Genomic DNA, 21,449 nt, shown 5'->3' on the forward strand with positions numbered 1-21,449 from the left:
AAAGAGTGTTGCTTAAATTGATAAAAAAGAATTCAAGGTTAAACGTTAGACTATTTTAGTTCAGTGGTTTCCTTGAATTGCCAGTGAGCCCGCGATCGATTGGACCAAGAGAACCCACTCGCGGGCTCACACTACCAAAGTGAAGGAATAAAAAATGGCCATGCGGGTAGTTGTTATAAAATATTACTATATGATTGCTAGATAGAAAGATATGTAGCGGAGCAGCTATGTAAGCCACACCCTTGGAATGATGTCCTTAATTTAGGAGTATCCGTTAGGGTTATCATAACCCTTATTGTATTAAGAATTTGTAATCGTAATCATATTGTATGGACATGACGGAAAAACATGACGTGACGCATCAAATAAGCCCATTTCACATCGAATAAGGTGGAGAATTTCTCTGAGTACCAATAGCAAACAAAATATCGAGTGCGCCTTTTTTTAAATTGAGCTTTTCGTCCCTGAGCTGATACACAGGGCAATGATGATCAAGGAAAAATTATCTTAAAAAGCTAAAATTTGGTTATGCGCACTACGGCCTCACGTTATTTGTGTTTTGAAAATCAGTCCGTAATACAAGGAACCTATAGCCATAGTAAAAAATTTTGTCTTCTCTCTCTATCTGGAATTGCGCGGCCCGTTTTTCAGGTTTTTCCGTCATGTCCATTGTATGTTAAAAAAGGGCTTATTGAAGTCTGTTAATTTGAAATTCCAGATAAGAGATTTTAGAGATATAGAAAGAAATATATAAAACTACTACATACTACAATGCGACCAAGTGGATGAGAATGTTTTATAGTATGAATTCTTAATGTCAAAAAGGAATGGCTAGGACAGGGAATGGGGAGGCTTAGGGATGAATGGTAGGAGTCAGGAATGGTAGGGGTCAGGGATGGTAGGGGTCAGGGATGATTGGGGTCAGGAATGGTAGGGTTCAGGGGTGGTAAGGGTCAGGGATCGTTATGGTCAGGGATGTATAGGGTCAGGGATGGCTAGGGTCAGGGATGTATAGGGTCAGGGATGGTAAGAGTCAGGGATGGTTATGGTCAGGGATGGTTATGGTCAGGGATGTATAGGGTCAGGGATGGTTAGGGTCAGGGATGGTTGGTGTCAGGGATGGTTATGGTCAGGGATGGTTAGAATCAGGGATGGTTATGGTCAGGGATTTATAGGGTCAGGGATGGTTATGGTCAGGGATGGTTAGGGTCAGGGATGGTTAGGGTCAGGGATGGTTGGGGCCAGGGGTGGTAAGGGTCAGGGATGGTTATGGTCAGGGATGGTTAGAATCAGGGATGGTTAGGGTCAGGGATGGTTATGGTCAGGGATGGTTAGAATCAGGGATGGTTGGGGTCAGGGATGGTTAGGGTCAGGGATGGTTATGGTCAGGAATGGTTAGAATCAGGGATGGTTAGGGTCAGGGATGATTAGGGTCAGGGATGGTTGGGGTCAGGGATGGTTGGGGCCAGGGGTGGTAAGGGTCAGGGATGGTTATGGTCAGGGATGGTTATGGTCAGGGATGGTTAGGGTCAGGGATGTTTAGGGTCAGGGATGGTTGGGGTCAGGGATGGTTAGGGTCAGGGATGGTTGGGGTCAGGAATGGTTATGGTCAGGGATGGTTAGGGTCAGGGATGGTTAGGGTCAGGGATGTATAGGGTCACGGATGGTTATGGTCAGGGATGGTTAGGGTCAGGGATGTTTAGGGTCAGGGATGGTTGGGGTCAGGGATGGTTAGGGTCAGGGATGGTTGGGGTCAGGAATGGTTATGGTCAGGGATGGTTAGGGTCAGGGATGGTTAGGGTCAGGGATGTATAGGGTCACGGATGGTTGGGGTCACGGATGGTTAGGGTCAGGGGTGGTAATGGTCAGGGATGGTTGGGGTCAGGGATGGTTAGAATCAGGGATGGTAAGGGTCAGGGGTGGTTTGGGTCGGGGATGTTCATGGTCAGGGATGGTTAGAATCAGGGATGGTTGGGGTCAGGGATGGTTAGAATCAGGGATGGTTAGGGTCAGGGATGGGTATGGTCAGGGATGTATAGGGTCAGGGATGGTTATGGTCAGGGATGTATAGGGTCAGGGATGGTAAGGGTCAGGGATGGTACAACAACAACAACAACAATATAACTTTATTTATACCACACACAGAAATTACAGTAAGAAAATAAATAATAATTACAGATTTTGGGTATTGGCTGCCTAGAAGTAACTAAAAAGCTAATCTGGCTAGGCAGCACAAAATAGTTCAATTAAATGGAGCGTATAGCAAGGACGTACAAGGCACGAATACAAAATACATGAAAGCAGCAGCAAAATAAAATGCAATAAAACAAAAAAACTAGATAGAGGCTAATAATTTTCAAGGATTGAGGTCTTTATTGCAGCCTTGAAGCTAGGCAAACGCATGGTTTTGGTAGGTTCTTTGATGTTATTCCAAATTGAGGCACCTTTAAAACGAATATTAAACTTTCCATAATTAGTTCGAGGTAAAGGGAGGCAGTACGATGATTTAGAAGCCAGTCTTGTATTATATTTGTGCCTTGAAGCAACCGTAGTAAAAAAAGAATCAAAAGGAGTTGGAAGTAGATTCAAATTAAATTTGTACATAAATATTGTGTTTAAGTAATAGATTAGATCAGGAGATTTCAAGATATTTAGTTTTCTAAAGATAGGAGAAGTATGTTCAATGTAAGATGAGAAAGTTATGATTCTAACAGCTTTCTTCTGTAAAATAAAAAGAGGCTTGATTGTTGATTCATATGTGTTGCCCCAAATAATAGCACCATAAGTAAGAAATGGATAAATTAGAGAATAATATAGCTGAGTGAGAATTGTTGGTGATACATAGTAACGCAGCTTTGCTATTATTCCGACACCTCTGGAGATTTTCTTACTTAACTGGTTAATGTGCTCCTTCCAGTTAAGAAAGGAGTCAATAACTACACCAAGATATTTGATATTATTTTTTTGTTTAATGGTATTATTATTGATTGATAAAGAAATAGAACTGGCCAGCCTCTTTTGTGCTGGTCGAAAAATGACAAAATTAGTTTTACTGATGTTCAAAGCCAATTTATTTGCACAAAGCCAACGATTTATATTATACAGATCTGTGTTTACTTTGGTCTCTAAGGATGTCAATGAAGAATCGGCACAAAATAAATTGGCATCATCAGCAAATAAATGAAAGTCAAATAAGTTGGAGCAGTTATTAAAATCATTAATGTACAGAAGAAAGAGAAGTGGACCAAGTACTGAACCTTGAGGCACTCCACATGTTATTGGTAGTGGTGCAGATGACACATTACCAATAGAAACAAACTGTTGCCTGTTTGATAAGTAGGAAACAAACCATTCATAAGCTATGCCACGGATGCCGTATGAATAAAGTTTTGCTAATAATATTTTATGATCAACAGTATCAAAAGCTTTGCTAAAATCAAGAAATATGCCACAAGAGTATTGACCACCCTCAATTGATCTTTGGATTTTATCGGTAATAAGCAGAAGAGCATGTTCTGTAGAATGATTGGCTCGAAAGCCAAATTGATTTTTGTACAAAATATCGTATTTGTCTAGAAATTTTATGACTCTGTTATACATTAACCTTTCAAGTAACTGATTAAAAATAGATAATAATGATATTGGTCTAAAATTAGAAGTGTCAAAATGAGAGCCTGATTTGTAAATAGGTATGACACGTGCAATTTTGAAGGCATCAGGTACAATGCCAGAAGAAAAGGACAGATTGTATAATATCTCCAGAGGCCTTGAAATAATAGAGCTTAGTATTTTAAGAACTGTAATTGGAATGCTATAAGAACCACAAGCTTTACCTGATTTAATTCCTAAGATTATACTTCTAATTTCCTCTGTAGATGTGGGAGCTAGAAGAAAGCTGTTAGAATTAGCTGTTGGAAGAAATTCTGAAAATAAAGTGTTTACTTTTGGAATATTGTTGCTGATATTTCTGCCAACATTAGCAAAGAAGTAATTGAACTCATTTGCTATCTCATTTACATTGGTTAAAACCTTATTAGAAGATACAATTTTTGAAGGTGTGAAATGAGCCTTAGGCTTTAGCACGACAATTTCTTTTATCCCTTTCCAGATATTTTTTATGTTAGATTTGTTAAAATTAAAGTACTTTTCATAGTATTTTCTCTTACTTATTGCTATTAAATGGTTCAATTTATTTCTATAGATTTTGTATTTTTCAAAATGATATTGATTTCTAGATTTAATAAACTTCCTATAGAGCCTGTTCTTATAATTAATCGAAGTTCTGATGCCCTTGGATATCCAAGGTTTTGCTTTGAATTTAATTTCTTTTCTAGAAAGTTTTTTCATTGGAACATGGGAATTAATTATTTCATTAGACTTAGCAAGAAAACAGGAAAAAATATCGTTAACATTATCCATACCATAAAACTGTAAAGACCAATCAATTTGGCTAAAATCATTAATTAAAGCTTCCTGATCCAACCTAGAATAGTCCCTTTGGTAGAAGTCATTTTTTGAGACATTGATATTAATTGAATCTATTGTCAGAAAATTGGGAAGATGATCTGTTAAGGGATAAACAATATTGCCACTACAAGTTTTATGTTCGAGCGAGTTAAAAAATATATTGTCTATGAGCGTGGCCGAATGATCAGTTATTCTAGTAGGTTGCAAGATATGTGGCTGAAAAGAATATGAAAATAAAGTATTAAGAAATTCCCCTGTTTGTTGGTGGGAGTCTGAATTTAATAAATTCAAATTTATGTCACCTGAAAAAAGGCAGAGCTTTCCCTCCTTACTGATTTTGTCCATGGTTTTATAGAAATGTTCTAAAAAGGGGTCAAGAGAACTATTTGGATGGCGGTAAATAACTCCACATAATATGTTTTTGCTACCCTTATTATTTTGTATTTCAACCCATAAAGATTCTTGTTGATCATTTGAAATGGATAAGTCCTCCCTCAAAATGAAATTAAAAGAATCAGCTATAAATAAACCTACTCCCCCAACTGAAAATTTAGTCGGTTTCGATATATAAGTAAAACCTGGGAGAGAACAATTAGCAATATGCTCTCTACAGTCAGAATGCCAGGTTTCAGATAGAGCAATTAACTTAAAAGGATGATTTAAAGTAGAAAGCATATCTTGTAATTTATCAAAGTTTTTTGAAATACTTCTTATATTACAATGAAGAAGTGAGAGCGATTTGTCTGATAAATTTGAAAGCTCATAAGACGAGTGAAATTCATGGGGGGAGTAGTATTTTGAATTAATCTGACTAGGAATATTAATATCTAAATCAAAGTCACTTAAATTCGGAAAATTCAAACTAGAAACTATGTCTAGATGAGGAAGATTTTCAAGGCGAACGCGATCAATGAATGGGGAGCAGTGGCACAATGTATTGGAATTAAAGACTAGATCCAATAGATCATTGTTGTTTAAATTGTGAAAGGGAAAGACTTCAGAATAGCAGGGCTGACAGAGCCATAAATCGTTGGTGAGCGATAAATGATTAAACTGTTTAAGCAACAATTTTGAGCATTTAAAGTGACACCACTGTAAACATGAATCGCATTCGACAGCACGACAGTTCTTTCTTATAATTTTAGAACAAATGTGACAGATAACTCTAGTCATTGTAAGTCAACATAAGAACTTATATGTGATCTAGTTAATTGTAAACTTCGATGGAAAGAATACATGTTAGCTATGTGACTTATTCTTAACTTGCTGTATTTGTACTTGCCGCACTGTCGCTCTTGGAGGAGATGTTGGTATCTGTCATCGCCGTCGCCCCTTCGACTTCGTGAACAAAGCTGGAGCTTCTTAGATTTATTAATACCGATTCATCGGTAACATGAATCGATGGACTGCGTTCATTCTTGCGCAAATAGATGTTTCCATTTGCAGTCCAAATGAAGTCATACTTCATTTGTTTTCTATCCTCCAACGCACTTTTGAATAATGCCTTGTTTCTTTGAGTGAGAGACTCACTGAGATAGATCGAGTTACTTTTAAATCTATCCAGGCCAGGCACGTTGTGTGTGGAGAGCTCACGCAACCTCCCCCTGGCTTTGTATGTTTCGTCTCGCTTGTCACGGTTTGTAAATTTGACTATGATGGAGGGCGGGAACTTTGCCGTCGAGTTTTTAGGCTTGATGCGGTGGCTGGTCGAGATATCCTGTCTCGAGAGCTTGACCCCAATTAGGTTGGCGACTTGACACGCTATTTGAGAAGTGTCTTCTCCTTTAACCTCAGGGATCCCACGGATCTCGAGGCATTCCCGGCGGCCATATTGCTCTAGATCGTTTAGCCATTTCCCTTGGTTTGATAATGTAGATCTGAGTAGCCCCACTTCCGAAAGAAGACGAGAATTCTCTTTCGAGAGTTCTTTTACTTTAACCTCTTGATCTGAGACTTTCTTTAAGATGATGTCGTACTTTTCATTTAGAAAGTCAAGAGACGCCTGTAATGGCGCCAGTTTCTTGTCGAGTAGTTCTTCCAAAACCTCTCTTGTTAAAGCCATGGCCACAAAAAAATAAAGAACAAATAGACACATACGACAACACTAAATATTTGAATTACATATATGAACTTAATGCACATGAAAGTGCAAACAACGACTTCAAAACGCGGAGCTAAAGCTAGGCACGTCCAACCACGCCGCTGTCATAACATCAAGCAATCCTCTGATGGTAAGGGTCAGGGATGGTTATGGTAAGGGATGGTTATGGTCAGGGATGTATAGGGTCAGGGATGGTTAGGGTCAGGGATGGTTAGGGTCAGGGATGGTTAGGGTCAGGGATGGTTGGGGTCAGGGATGGTTGGGGCCAGGGGTGGTAAGGGTCAGGGATGGTTATGGTCAGGGATGGTTATGGTCAGGGATGGTTAGAATCAGGGATTGTTAGGGTCAGGGATTGTTAGGGTCAGGGATGGTTATGGTCAGGGATGGTTATGGTCAGGGATGGTTGGGGTAAGGGATGGTTAGGGTCAGGGATGGTTATGGTCAGGGATGGTTAGAATCAGGGATGGTTAGGGTCAGGGATGGTTAGAATCAGGGATGGTTAGGGTCAGGGATGGTTAGAATCAGGGATGGTAAGGGTCAGGGATGGTTAGGGTCAGGGATGGTTAGAATCAGGGATGGTTAGGGTTAGGGATGGTTATGGTCAGGGATGGTTAGGGTCAGGGATGGTTAGAATCAGGGATGGTTATGGTAAGGGATAGTTAGGGTCAGGGATGGTTGGTGTCAGGGATGGTTGGGGTCAGGGATGGTAAGGGTCAGGGATGGTTATGGTCAGGGATGGTTAGAATCAGGGATGGTTAGGGTCAGGGATGGTTAGAATCAGGGATGGTTGGGGCCAGGGGTGGTAAGGGTCAGGGATGGTTGGGGCCAGGGGTGGTAAGGGTCAGGGATGGTTGGGGCCAGGGGTGGTAAGGGTCAGGGATGGTTGGGGTCAGTGATGGTTAGGGTCAGGGATTGTTAGGGTCGGGGGCTGGTTATGGTAAGGTTTGGTTATGGTCATGGGTGGTTATGGTCAAGGATGGTTATGGTCATGGGTGGTTATGGTCAAGGATGATTAAGGTCATGGGTTGTTATGGTCAAGGATGGCTTGGATCAGATGTGGTTAGTGTAAAGAATGGCTAGTGCCAGTTCAGGGGATGGGAGTGAGACAAGGTAAGTTCAGATAAGGTAAGTAAGACCATGCGACATCCATCATATCATCATAGGCTGAGAAGAAACACGCCAAGAGATTCGCGGCTTGTACCACATGACGTTGAGAGAAGCTAGACATACCTTAGTGCATTTGACTTATTTCTTGGTGGCTGGATCTGCATGTTATATATCCTATACCCTCCTCAGCTACAGTTTACATACAGTACTTGCGGGGGGTGCAATTCTTTCCCGTAACGCAGCACAATTTATAAGCTTTTCGATAATTGGCCCAATGCACGGCTCACAATGAAGTTTGCTCTTCTGTCTTTTGTTGATGTTTTGCTGCACTGGATTACCATTTAGAGTGTGCATCGTTCCCGTGATGCATTACACAACTAGCACATAGTGTGATTTCTGTCATTCTAACAGCGAGTGTGCGTTCTATCAGTGCTTTGTGATAAGGGATTATCGATCTTCTGGCGAAATGTATTAGCTATATGGTGCCTTTATTTTGTTTCAAGAGACAATTGCTACAAAGTCCCTATGCGCTCAATATTACAATGAATCGCCCAAGAAATTCGGGTGATGTCACCTCCTAACGTGGAGTGGAACTGATCGCCATGACCACGGGAGGGGGGCAATGGGACATAAACAAATAGAAATGAACCACTAGTATACTATATAATGAAATCTACATATATCATGACTTAGATATCATCTACAATTAGAGGGTTCTTCTTAAGAAAATCATTTCTAATCTTTAGATAATAAAGCGGTATTGCATTTAAATGAAACAGTGATGGGATATTCGCAGCAAAGCACCTCTGTAACAATCTATTGATAAAAACATAATGAAAATAATATATCCCCATGTTTAATACTTCTAAAAGATCTTTGGCCAATTCCCAGTCAATTATCATGTCAAACTATATGGTAATACGACTTTTGACTCCCTTCATTGTACCACTCCATTATTGTTCTTTGGGAGACGGGGGGGCCTTAATTGAGAGGAGGCTATCTAAAATCTTGATAAACATGACTATTATTATTATCATAAATTTCTCTGGAAAACAATCCAAAATAAAGAAAACCCAAAACCCTGTCATCTAGAATAATGAAAATATATTCTCAATATAAATTTATGTACATCGCTAGTCAAAAGCGTAAAAAGCCGGCTTTTTACCGAGGAAGAGGAGACGGAGAACAAAGCAGCGACATAGAGCTTGCACGGATGTTAATCGCGAGAACGCAAGTAAAGTAAGTGGAAAGGGAGAAAAAAGGAAAAGGAACCCTTTAGATTTTTCCATTTCCGACTTTTTTTTTCTCTTGCATCTGTTTCACACTGATTTGCAAAGACACACCCTAAATAACACTTCCCTCTCCGTCTCATGAAAACAGGCCCTAACTATTTGCTACTTTTATAGCATGATTTTTTTTAATTACAAATTATCGTTTGTCTATAGGAGGTAGAATGAGTGCTTTAGAGTCCTTGCGATTTCTAGTACCTTTAAGTTTTGGTAAGAGAATTTTCTTCAAGTCCGGACTGCATTTCTTGTCCACCTCGAAGTATAGCTTTGGCTTGTAGTTTTCGTTGTATGCCTTCTCAATTTTGGAAAGACTTGCCTGAGAACAAAGGCCAAAATATATTGTAAATTTACAAATAAATACTTTTATTGATATGAACCGTTAAATGGCTTATTTCTTATAGAAAGAACGCATTGTGTTGTGTACGCATTGAATCTCAGTTATATAACCATGACATCAAATTACTAAGAACACTAAATGCTGAATTAGCCAGCATGATTTAGCCGTATGCGACCTGTCTACCACATGTCTTAGCCCTGAATTACACACAACGACTTTCGTAGTCGAGCATCGTAGCGGAGTCGTAGGCTGATTTACACTCTACGACTTGAGTGATAGAGGTGTTGCGGCGTAGCGAGTCGTAGGCTGATTTACACTCTACGACTTGAGTGATAGAGGTGTTGCGTCGTAGCGAGTCGTCGGCTGATTTACACTCTACGACTTGAGTGATAGAGGTGTTGCGTCGTAGTGAGTCGTCGGCTGATTCACACTCTACAACTCCAGTTGCAGAGGTGTCGCGGGCAAGTCGCATACGAAAAAATCGTGCTGTCTAAATCAGCCATTAGAGAACTCACCGGATCTGCGCCCGCAATCATGCGCGCAACAGTTAAAGTATCCTTGTTCTGCAAAGCACTATGCAACTTGTCAGCGGTCATCTGTGTGGGGCTCTGGATGGCTTTGACGAGGACTAGAAGAGCATCTTTCAAGTCGCCGTCCATCTCGCTTGAGATAGTGTCCTCAATATCGCACTTTGCCCACTAAAACATGTGATGAGATACGATTATATCTTTTTTTAGAAACTAGTTCTATCAGAAGATATTCACCATGCCACTGCTATTTTCAGAAACATATCAAACAAAGTTTTAAAACAAAATTGCTTTCTTTGTCAAAATTTTATATGGGAAAGTGGGATAAGCACGCGTGAATGCCTACGGCGAGCTTTTCTGGGCCTATTAAAAGAATTGGGGATGAAACAAGAAAACCTCTCCTCGTTTCTAAAATAAGTGACTTGAGTAGGCCGGTGCCCAGGATTGGCCGGGAGAGGGGGTCATTCATAGGTATCATATGGAAAACATAGTCCAGTCGAAGCTCTCTGAGCGACCGCTCTCGTAAGCGACCACAATGATTTTTGGCTTTACAACATCAGTCAACACCTGATAAACATCATATCCAATGCATGCTGAAATCACATATAAAGCGGAAATGTTGTCATGTTTCACAAAAGCTGCCTTTCCAGTAGGCAACCATTAAAGAATTTCATAATTTCAATTTTCTAACTTCAATTTCAACCATGGGATTGACATTTCTTTGTCTCCAGAAAATGTGTAAATGCAAGGAATCTCTAGTCCATTGCCAGCTCCACGATTTATCCTTTTTCCAGTTACAATAGCCATCCACTTGTTTGTTGCACGCTTTAGGAATCGGCTAACGAAAGACGCCATGCGATCGTCGTAGACGCAGAAGATATTCTCATGACGAAGAGCTTAAGTCGTCGATATAAACGAGCATAACGAGCTACTTTTCGTAGAATTAATTGCTATTAAATAAAACAACTCCCTCTCATGATAAGTCAAATACCTAGTTTTAAAATCAAGCAATAAACCAAAATATTACAGCGTTGTTATTATCACGATAACTTTTAGATTCCATTTTAATTACTATAAGCTCCCGTAAGCGACCAACACCTATTGTTCAAGTTTTTGACGCCCAGTGGTCGCTTATGAGAGCAAGCTCTCGTAAAAGACCAGCTCCGTTAACGACCACAATTCTCAGTTCCCAAGGTGGTCGCTTACGAGAGCTTCAACTGTATTTGCAAAATCCTTAATAAGAAATGACCCACTATTTGGCCTCCAAGGGGTGTGTGAGGGCACCGTGCGAATTCCCCTCTGTACACATACCTGTTAAGAAAGAAAGGAGCATACCTTAGAGTACTCAGGAAACATGGCTTGAAGTTGAGGATAGCTACGAGTCGTAAAGATTTCGATGAAGCAATCCTCGTCAGTACCCCATTTCTTGATCCCAGCCTGTAAATGAAGGGCACGGATGTGAAGATGGTAATATAATAGACAGAATCCCAGCCTTTAAATGAAGGGCAAGGTATGTGAAGATGGTCATCTAATAGACAGAATCCCAGCCTGTAAATGAAGGGCACGGATGTGAAGATGGTCATATAATAGACAGAATCCCAGCCTTTAAATGAAGGGCAAGGTATGTGAAGATTGTCATATAATAGACAGAATCCCAGCCTTTAAATGAAGGGCAAGGTATGTGAAGATGGTCATATAATAGACAGAATCTCAGCCTGTAAATGAAGGGCACGGATGTGAAGATGGTCATATAATAGACAGAGGGACAAACAGATGATCATGACGGAGGGAGGACATAAGACGCAGACACATGTACCTCAATTAGAGCCTCTGCATCTTTGTGTGCTAAATCTTCGTTGATCTCGTCGCTCTCGTCTCTCTTTCCCTGGTATACCCACAAAAAGACTGTTAACTTACACTTGATAATGAATATTGGCTTAGAAGGTGTTTTTATCAAATGATAAATTAGGGTGCTAATTCTTACACTCATCAGGGCCACTAGGAGGTCTTCGAAGTCGCCACTTGTCTCCTCTTTAACGTCATCTTCAAGCGAACAGCCGTATTCTGACGAAAAAATTAGAGAAACTAAATAATCCTTCTCAACCACCTATTATGATTATTGATATCTAGATATCTAGTAGATATGTATCATAATTATCATAATATTATAAAAAGCACCCTTATTGATATAGATGTGCATCTTTCATGGAAAGACGTCAGTTGAGGAACCAAAGGAACAATAAAAAATGTTTAAGCGAGCAGGTGTGGCGTAACATACTCTTTTGGTATTCCTCTTTGATTGAGTCGATGTTCTGAAAAAAAGAGAAGAAAATACGTTACACGGATCATAACAATCTTATAGACATTGACATCATTAGGTTAGCTTGGTTACCGTGTTATTCCTCGTGCAGAGGATTTCGATGAGTTGACTTTCTTTGGTGCCAAGCCCCTAATAAAGTAAAAAAGAAATAAGTTCGATATTTGAGGCTTGATATCATGTCATACTCTCTTCTCTTGCATATGATATTATATTAAGCAGTAAACCTTCATGGCGAAGTAAAGTGTTCTGGCGTCAGCCTCGTTTCCAGGAAGTAGCATCGCAGCCACTGCCTCGTGCAAGTCTTCCTCCAACTTGCCGTCCAACGCGTCCGTTAGGTCCTGGAACAATGAAGTTTAAAATCAGAAATATTCCAGCATATATACCATGAAATCATTTTAAGGATAATAAGCGATGATTTGTGTAAGATAGTACTGTTGAAGTAGCTATTAGTCTAGACGACACCCTATGGACGCAGGACTTTTGTTTTAACCTTGAACCTGATCAACCTAATAAGACAACAAATCTTGTGCGCACATATTTGTTTCGTGGTTTACTGGTATTTTATCGCATAGAATATTTTTTGACTTACAAACGGATTAAATTGGTCAAAAGTATCTCTTGAATAAGCCGATGAAAATTTCTTCTGTAAAGGTATTCTGCAGCAGTCAACGAGGGTGGTAAATGAATTAAAACACGCCGCCATCAATTTTAAGGATTGTGAGAAGTTAAAAGTCAATGTTATATGCCACTTAGATGCTAAATGCTAGATGCCACTCAATCTAATGGAATGTTACAACATGTCGTCAGTTGCCACAGACCTGCTTGTATTGCTTCTTGTAATCGTCTCCTAGTTTCTTCAGCTTCTTTTTGTCAACAGCAGCTTTCATAACCAACTCTTTGATCTTCTTCTTGTCATTGGCTAGAACACATGTGTTACAGTCAAGTTTGTTGTATCGAGACATGCGCAAAGAATAAGGTCACACAAGAACAAATTCGCCCAGGACAAGCTTCATATACACTAGTAATGACATATTAAAACATATTAATGACATATTAAAACATAATAATGACATATTAAAACATATTAATGACATATTAAAACATAATAATGACATATTAAAACATATTAATGACATATTAAAACATATTAATGACATATTAAAACATATTAATGACATATTAAAACATATTAATGACATATTAAAACATATTAATGACATATTAAAACATAGTAATGACATATTAAAACATATTAATGGCATATTAAAACATATTAATGACATATTAAAATCGTTAATTCGGAGCGCGCGACACCCAGAGATTTCACGATAAGTGCACTGAGCCTGGGTGACTGCAAACTCAGAAAGAAATAACATTCATAACAGAGCTTGGGTATCATACATTAGTATTAGTAAGAAATCATGGATATTGCATGATCAGACAGCGTTTTTATCTATACAATTTATCTGGTAGTGTAATAAACCTCACGGACTTTAGTAATCTGCTATAGTCACACGGTGTGAGAAAATGCTAGAAAGAAATCTCGGAAATAATTGTTAAGTATTTATTGAAGAGGCTTATTTTTTTACTCCTTCTCCAAAAGTTGTCTAAAAAGGTTACATGATAACTTCAGCCCAAACGCTACCTGGAAGCATCCCCTGGAGCTACTTTATGGTACATCTCGGCACGATGCGATGATACACAACACTATGGTGATAAGATGTAAGGGGGCCTTTTTGAACCCTACCTTTGATCGCTTTGTGGATCTCGGATTCCTCCTGCTCCTTCTTGTTCTTGGCCGCATCGCTCTGCTTCTTGTTCTTCTCTTGGGCAGCTTTTTGCGGAGGCTTTGCCTTTTCAGCCTTTTTGTTGTCTTTTTCTGTGTTCTTAGCATCTTCTTTTTCCTAAAGATGTTTTCAAACAGCATGTCATCTCGGTAATCCACGAGTTACTTGACAAACTACTTTAATGCCAAAAATAAATCAGTTTACCTTTGACTGTTGCTTGAGTCTACCTGTAAACAGAAGAATAGTAATATTATCAACATTAAAGAACAACCACATTACTGATCTTAAACAACAAAAACATCACCATTATCATCGCTATCATTGTGTTGATCGCCATCATCATCATCATCATCATCATCATCATCATCATCATCATCATCATCATCATCAACAACAACAACAACATAAACATTTAAACATAATCTTACAGCCAATGTTCAAATCAGTATCACAATCATCACCATCATCTTTGGAATACTCGAAATCATGTCTTTACCCATTTTCCCTATCACAATTTTCACCATCATCTTTATAATACTCGCAATCATGTCTCTACCCATTTTCCCTATCACAAACATCACCATTAACTTTGCAATACTCGAAATCATGTCTTTACCCATTTTCCCTATCACAATCATCACCATCATCTTTGGAATACTCGAAATCATGTCTTTACTCATTTTCCCAATCACAATCATCACCATCATCTTTGGAATACTCGAAATCATGTCTTTACCCATTTTCCCTATCACAATTTTCACCATCATCTTTCTAATACTCGCAATCATGTCTCTACCCATTTTCCCTATCACAAACATCACCATTAACTTTGCAATACTCGAAATCATGTCTTTACCGATTTTCCCTATCACAATCATCACCATCATCAACATCATCTTTGCAATACTCGAAATCATGTCTTTACCCATTTTCCCTATCACAATCATCACCATCATCACCATCATCTTTGCAATACTCGAAATCATGTCTTTACCCATTTTCCCTAGCAGCAGCTTGTGAAGATGTGGACTGCATGATTCTTTTAGAGCGTCCTCCATGTTCTTTTTGTTCTCATCCTTATAAGTACTCGTCAAGTTGGACAAGGTCGCCTTGAGTCAAAGAAACAATTTAGATTACTACAATTTACATTGTTTCTCGACCGCCTCAGTAGACTGCACACACATGACTCTAAAGAGACTAGGGGCTATTGTGACGGAGTTTTGACAGTTCTCGGCTACGCTTTTCAAACATTTTCCAATTACCAATTCCATAAAACACATAGCTAGTATGAAGAGATGCGCTATCAACTTAAATCAATAACAGACTATTTTTCCACTTAAACATTTTTTTAGAAAAGTTAGAAAAAGAAAAAAGATGAAACCTACGTCATGGGTCAAACAATGGCTTATCAACGTTATGTATACATTAACAGGTACACGACGACACAACCCATTTTTTGTTACCTTCAACAAGAGAAGCATGAAGTATCGATAAGGACAATTTGTCCTCCTACTGTACCTTGTCAGTGGCAAAGATGATTCTGGCAGCGGTAGCTGTGTCGCCATCAGCCATTGATTTCTGCAACTTGGTTTTGTTGAATCCCTTTTCGTCTCGGATGCATTTGACTGAAGATAAGAGTCATCATGCTCAGGGATGCATTGGTATGGATGCTCATGAGCAAGTGAATATGTGAAATGTGTCTTGTTGAGCACTGGTATACAAAACTACATGGAAAACAGCTCTAAAAACGAAACTCTGTGATAAAAACGCCACATCAATTAGACTAACGATATCAGGTCAATATTGTCAATATTGGTATAAAGAGAACAAGTTTCTAAACTCTTTACCTAACGCAAGAAGGCCCTTTGCTAGGTCTCCACTCATCTCATTTTCTATCGAGTCCTCAATCTCAGTCTGCTGCAGCTGTAAGGGTTTTTAATGGAAACACAAAACAATGCGCTGATTTGATATCAAGTTTCGAAATTGGATGTCCACACAACGTAAAGTGAGCCAATAGATTATTATAACATAATCTAGTCAAAATGAAAACAGCTTAAACCTACTTTCAGCAAAATAATATACAAAAATAAAATAGAAGCATAACCTTAACCCATCAAATGTTACCCAGTAAATAATTAATAATACATGTCTATATGAATAAAATACCTTTTTGTATTCAGCGAATATCGCGTTGAGCTGGGCGTGGCTTCTCTGTGTGAGAATATCGACAAATACGTCTTCATCTGTGCCGAAAGACTTCACGCCAGCCTAGATCCCAAAAAGCCATCATTATCAACCATTAACATCACCTCATCACCACCACCACCATCGCCATCGCCATCGCAATAATCATCGCCATCGCCATCGCCATCGCCATCGCCACCACCATCATCATAAAAAAATTGGCAAAGAAATTTTAACTCAAATTACTGTTTGTTGCGTTGTGCGTACGTTTAGACTCAGGATTTCGTAAAGATATTTATCCCCAAACTCGAAGTCATCATCTTAAACGTACGTAATACTGCCACAGTGGAAATCATCATCGTCATCATCATCGTCATCATTATCATCGTCATCATCATCATCGTCATCATCACCGTCATCATCATCATCGTCATCATCATCACCAGCAGCAAAAGCAGCCCTATCATGATGACATTATCATCATCAGAGAAGCGTCAACAATAACAACAACAAAAATACAGTCCTACCACGATACTCCAAGCCTACGAAGCCTGTCCGATGATTTTATGTCCGTATTTTTATGTTTTTACCTTTTGTAGTGACTCTGCATCGGCCTTGACTTGCTTTTTGTCGACTTTGTCTGACTTAACTCTTGTGGCCTTTAATGACAGCGATTGAAATTAATTTATACACACTGTACTGATTTACATGAGCCATTCTCCCTTCGTTTTAGTTGAACTAGGTCCTCATCAATATAGAGTACAGCGAGGTACAATCGAATTTACGGACATTCGCAGATGTTATAACAGAACCGTGCAAATCGCTAAAATGTAAAAATTTAATGAAACCCTGCATGACAAAGCTTTATAAAGAATTATTATCTATTTATTTTTCTTAAAACACCTGCAGTAGCTTGACAAGAAGATCTTCGAAGTCTCCACTTGTATCACCCTTGACGTCATCTTCTAGTGTTGTGTCGTAATCTACAGAGTTTCAGGTAAATGGTATTTATCATGTGGACACAAGCTATTCTTGGAACCTCAAATATTTGATGTTACACCGAATTCTACTCACTTTTCTTGTAGACTTCTTTAATATCATTTATCTCCTGAAATGAGCAAAGTAGACGTCAAAGCAAACCTCAAGATCGGTGCCCTAGCTGCATCAGATAGTTCATAAAGGTAGCGAATATTTAAGGGGGATAAAACGATAGAAATAAGGATACTAACCGTATTTTTTCTTGTACAGATAATTTCTATGAGCAAATCTTCATCGGTACCAAGACCCTGAGAGGCAAATAGTGCACATTAGTATGTTTTATTGTCCCGGCACCGCTCAGACTTTAAGGAGGAACGACTTTACAAAACATACGTAAAAAAAAACACTTTAAAAAAGTCACTATTACGTTATTCTCTATTACGTTAATTTCCTCCGTGACAATTGCATCTCATCTTCATATTGCTTCTCGCCACTTTTGGATCTACTATTGTAGCATAATCATTTAACTAACATTATTGTTACAAAACTTTAAAGAGCTACTCACCATGATCTTACTTCCAATTCAAATAGCTTTTCGCCATCATTATTGTATTTCAACTTCAAATGGCTTTTCACCATTATTAGGTAACAACTTCAAATGGCGTTTTACCATTATAGAACCTCAAATGGCTTCTGATCTTTATGGTATTTCAATCAAAAATAAAATGCCGTCTTACCTTAATGGCGTCGTGTAGACATTTGGCATCGAATGCGCTACTAGAGGAAAAGAACGATTCAACCGGGTCCTTCACGTCATCGCCTAAGTGAGGCTGCAACGCTTCTAAGATATCCTGCAAGACACAAAAAATCAACCGAGGCAGGTTACAGGAAGTCTTGAGTTCTGTATACCGATGTACCGAAGAAGCGGTAGATATGTATTACATTGAAGTCTCGCAGTATAATCCCTGTGCTCAAGCACTATCATAACCCTTTCATCAACGTCATGAGGTACCTGGTCATGTTGGTCTTTGTATTTATCCTTGAGTCTATCCAATTTGCTTCGCTCATCACAGTTCCTTGCCAGAATATCGATAATTGCGTCTTTGTTACCTTCTAGGGATGGTAAACAAGAGAAATACCATTATCCTGCCTAAAAAGGATTTGATTCCCGCAGCACTTGTAATGAATTTTTCTTACCGAACAGGTAGTAGAGAGAGGTCTTGTATGGTTGTTATGATGCGCATGAAAACAAAGGCGCTTGTTAGCTGTACTTCTTTTATGTTACGATTTCCTTCTAGACATTTTCGAAAGAGCTTGTGCGTCTGTGTTGACTAAACATATCGCTAGTCCGAGCACGCGCAGCAACTTTTAATAACATACCGCTGACCATACCTTGTATCGCCTGGTGAAGCTCGTCTGCATCTTCCTTAGCAGCCTTTTCCGCTTTCTTCTCCTCTTCTTTACTTTTCGCATCCTTATCCTTCTCGTTGGCCTTATCTTTCTTTGCCTCCTTGCCACCAGCCTTATTCTTTTCTTTCTCCTCTTTTTTGGACTTTTCTTCCTTCCTGCCTTTCTCCTGTTTCTTGGCTTTCTCAACTTTCTGACCTTGACCTTTGTCCCCAGCTGCTTTCTTATTTTGGTTCTAAAACATATCGTTAAAATAGACTTTCAATTACGTTTTCATATTAAAATGACATATACTAAGAAATATTAAATTTCCCAATTCTAATTTACCTTGTTTTGTTTGTTGTTTTGCTCTGAAATAGAAAAAAATATGTTATCGTCCGGTATTTCATGATCATATATGTACCCAATGTTTATGGTAGTTGCAGCTGCTCTCGAAAGTACCATCGCTTAAATCTTATTGTCCTACTTTGCTGTTTTTGGTATGGATAAACAAATTGGAGAGTTTTTGGTATGGATAAATAAATTGTAGAGTTTTTTGCATGGATAAATTAACTGGAGAGGCTACTGAAGTGCTTAATTACGATAGAGCTGATTGAACGTGTTTCGAGAAAAACGCTGGGTGGGGTCCAGAGTAGTGATTCAATGACCACGGATAAATCAAGCTCAAATCGGCATTCTTAGCTTTGATGTTAAATCACCAGATCAATCAATAACTTTCTTTATCCAAATGCACATATATAGTTAAACTTTTTTAACTACCAACAAAGGGGTAAACCGGAGTCGAGCTAATCTCGTCACATGAGCAGGGTGGAGTCTGGGCCCTTCTCTGGGCACGTGCCTCATAACCCCTCGAGCACCCGCCATTAGACCCATGCCTGATCATCTGGACCCTTCTCTGGGCACGTGCCTCATAACCCCTCGAGCACCCGCCATTAGACCCATGCCTGATCATCTGGGCCCTTCTCTGGGCACGTGACTCATAGCCCCTCGAGCACCCGCCATTAGACCCATGCCTGATCATCTAGACCCTTCTCTGGGCACGTGCCTCATAGCCCCTCGAGCACCCGCCATTAGACCCATGCCTGATCATCTAGACCCTTCTCTGGGCACGTGCCTCATAGCCCCTCGAGCACCCGCCATTAGACCCATGCCTGATCATCTAGACCCTTCTCTGGGCACGTGCCTCATAACCCCTCGAGCACCCGCCATTAGACCCATGCCTGATCATCTGGACCCTTCTCTGGGCACGTGCCTCATAACCCCTCGAGCACCCGCCATTAGACCCATGCCTGATCATCTGGACCCTTCTCTAGGCACGTGCCTCATAGCCCCTCGAGCACCCGCCATTAGACCCATGCCTGATCATCTGGATTCTTCTCTGGGCACGTGCCTCATAGCCCCTCGAGCACCCGCCATTAAACCCATGCCTGATCATCTGGGCCCTTCTCTGGGCACGTGCCTCATAGCCCCTCGAGCACCCGCCATTAGACCCATGCCTGATCATCTGGACCCTTCTCTGGGCACGTGCCTCATAGCCCCTCGAGCACCCGCCATTAGACCCATGCCTGATCATCTGGACCCTTCTCTAGGCACGTGCCTCATAGCCCCTCGAGCACCCGCCATCAGACCCATGCCTGATCATCTGGACCCTTCTCTAGGCACGTGCCTCATAGCCCCTCGAGCACCCGCCATTAGACCCATGCCTGATCATCTGGACCCTTCTCTAGGCACGTGCCTCATAGCCCCTCGAGCACCCGCCATTAGACCCATGCCTGATCATCTGGACCCTTCTCTGGGCACGTGCCTCATAGCCCCTCGAGCACCCGCCATTAGACCCATGCCTGATCATCTGGACTCTTCTCTGGGCACGTGCCTCATAGCCCCTCGAGCACCCGCCATTAAACCCATGCCTGATCATCTGGGCCCTTCTCTGGGCACGTGCCTCATAGCCCCTCGAGCACCCGCCATTAGACCCATGCCTGATCATCTGGACCCTTCTCTGGGCACGTGCCTCATAGCCCCTCGAGCACCCGCCATTAGACCCATGCCTGATCATCTGGACCCTTCTCTAGGCACGTGCCTCATAGCCCCTCGAGCACCCGCCATCAGACCCATGCCTGATCATCTGGACCCTTCTCTAGGCACGTGCCTCATAGCACCTCGAGCACCCGCCATTAGACCCATGCCTGATCATCTGGACCCTTCTCTAGGCACGTTCCTCATAGCCCCTCGAGCACCCGCCATTAGACCCATGCCTGATCATCTGGACCCTTCTCTGGGCACGTGCCTCATAGCCCCTCGAGCACCCGCCATTAGACCCATGCCTGATCATCTGGACTCTTCTCTGGGCACGTGCCTCATAGCCCCTCGAGCACCCGCCATTAAACCCATGCCTGATCATCTGGGCCCTTCTCTGGGCACGTGCCTCATAGCCCCTCGAGCACCCGCCATTAGACCCATGCCTGATCATCTGGACCCTTCTCTAGGCACGTGCCTCATAGCCCCTCGAGCACCCGCCATTAGACCCATGCCTGATTATCTGGACCCTTCTCTAGGCACGTGCCTCATAGCCCCTCGAGCACCCGCCATTAGACCCATGCCTGATCATCTGGACTCTTCTCTGGGCACGTGCCTCATAGCCCCTCGAGCACCCGCCATTAAACCCATGCCTGATCATCTGGGCCCTTCTCTGGGCACGTGCCTCATAGCCCCTCGAGCACCCGCCATTAGACCCATGCCTGATCATCTGGACCCTTCTCTGGGCACGTGCCTCATAGCCCCTCGAGCACCCGCCATTAGACCCATGCCTGATCATCTGGACCCTTCTCTAGGCACGTGCCTCATAGCCCCTCGAGCACCCGCCATCAGACCCATGCCTGATCATCTGGACCCTTCTCTAGGCACGTGCCTCATAGCCCCTCGAGCACCCGCCATTAGACCCATGC

General features: G+C 41.1%; 2 protein-coding genes across 12 annotated transcripts in view; both read right to left on the reverse strand.

Annotated features, from left to right (window-relative positions):
* The window catches only part of LOC5516017, a 55,192-nt gene that overhangs the window by 17,254 nt on the left and 16,489 nt on the right, over positions 1–21,449 (reverse strand). For all 11 annotated transcript variants that reach the window (XM_048730577.1, XM_048730576.1, XM_048730575.1 and 8 more), the window contains 23 exons: positions 18,832–18,854; positions 18,490–18,739; positions 18,110–18,210; positions 17,835–17,948; positions 17,349–17,405; positions 17,194–17,227; positions 17,023–17,102; positions 16,710–16,778; positions 16,102–16,203; positions 15,783–15,858; positions 15,454–15,560; positions 14,930–15,044; positions 14,140–14,162; positions 13,896–14,052; positions 12,967–13,067; positions 12,373–12,486; positions 12,221–12,277; positions 12,107–12,140; positions 11,813–11,892; positions 11,645–11,713; positions 11,164–11,265; positions 9,817–9,999; positions 9,163–9,280 (listed from right to left, as the gene is read on the reverse strand). In XM_048730577.1, coding sequence (XP_048586534.1) covers positions 9,163–9,280; positions 9,817–9,999; positions 11,164–11,265; positions 11,645–11,713; positions 11,813–11,892; positions 12,107–12,140; positions 12,221–12,277; positions 12,373–12,486; positions 12,967–13,067; positions 13,896–14,052; positions 14,140–14,162; positions 14,930–15,044; positions 15,454–15,560; positions 15,783–15,858; positions 16,102–16,203; positions 16,710–16,778; positions 17,023–17,102; positions 17,194–17,227; positions 17,349–17,405; positions 17,835–17,948; positions 18,110–18,210; positions 18,490–18,739; positions 18,832–18,854 — 2,166 coding nt within the window. The remainder of the gene's footprint in view (positions 1–9,162; positions 9,281–9,816; positions 10,000–11,163; positions 11,266–11,644; positions 11,714–11,812; positions 11,893–12,106; positions 12,141–12,220; positions 12,278–12,372; positions 12,487–12,966; positions 13,068–13,895; positions 14,053–14,139; positions 14,163–14,929; positions 15,045–15,453; positions 15,561–15,782; positions 15,859–16,101; positions 16,204–16,709; positions 16,779–17,022; positions 17,103–17,193; positions 17,228–17,348; positions 17,406–17,834; positions 17,949–18,109; positions 18,211–18,489; positions 18,740–18,831; positions 18,855–21,449) is intronic.
* On the reverse strand, positions 2,112–5,640 carry LOC125568387. Its single transcript, XM_048730582.1, has 2 exons — positions 4,722–5,640; positions 2,112–4,068 (listed from the first exon to the last, which is right to left on the reverse strand). Exons 1-2 carry the CDS (start codon positions 5,638–5,640, stop codon positions 4,034–4,036), a joined length of 954 nt encoding a protein of 317 aa, XP_048586539.1. The 3' UTR covers positions 2,112–4,033.

This window comes from Nematostella vectensis, chromosome 7 (genome assembly GCF_932526225.1).
Source record: "Nematostella vectensis chromosome 7, jaNemVect1.1, whole genome shotgun sequence".
NCBI lineage: Eukaryota > Metazoa > Cnidaria > Anthozoa > Actiniaria > Edwardsiidae > Nematostella > Nematostella vectensis.

Coding starts and splice junctions, on each gene's coding strand:
- LOC125568387 (XM_048730582.1), bottom strand. CDS start 5,640: ATGACTAGAGTTATCTGTCACATTTGTTCTAAAATTATAAGAAAGAAC. Junction 4,069..4,721: donor AGACTCCCACCAACAAACAG/GGGAATTTCTTA, acceptor CTAAAGCCTAAG/GCTCATTTCACACCTTCAAA.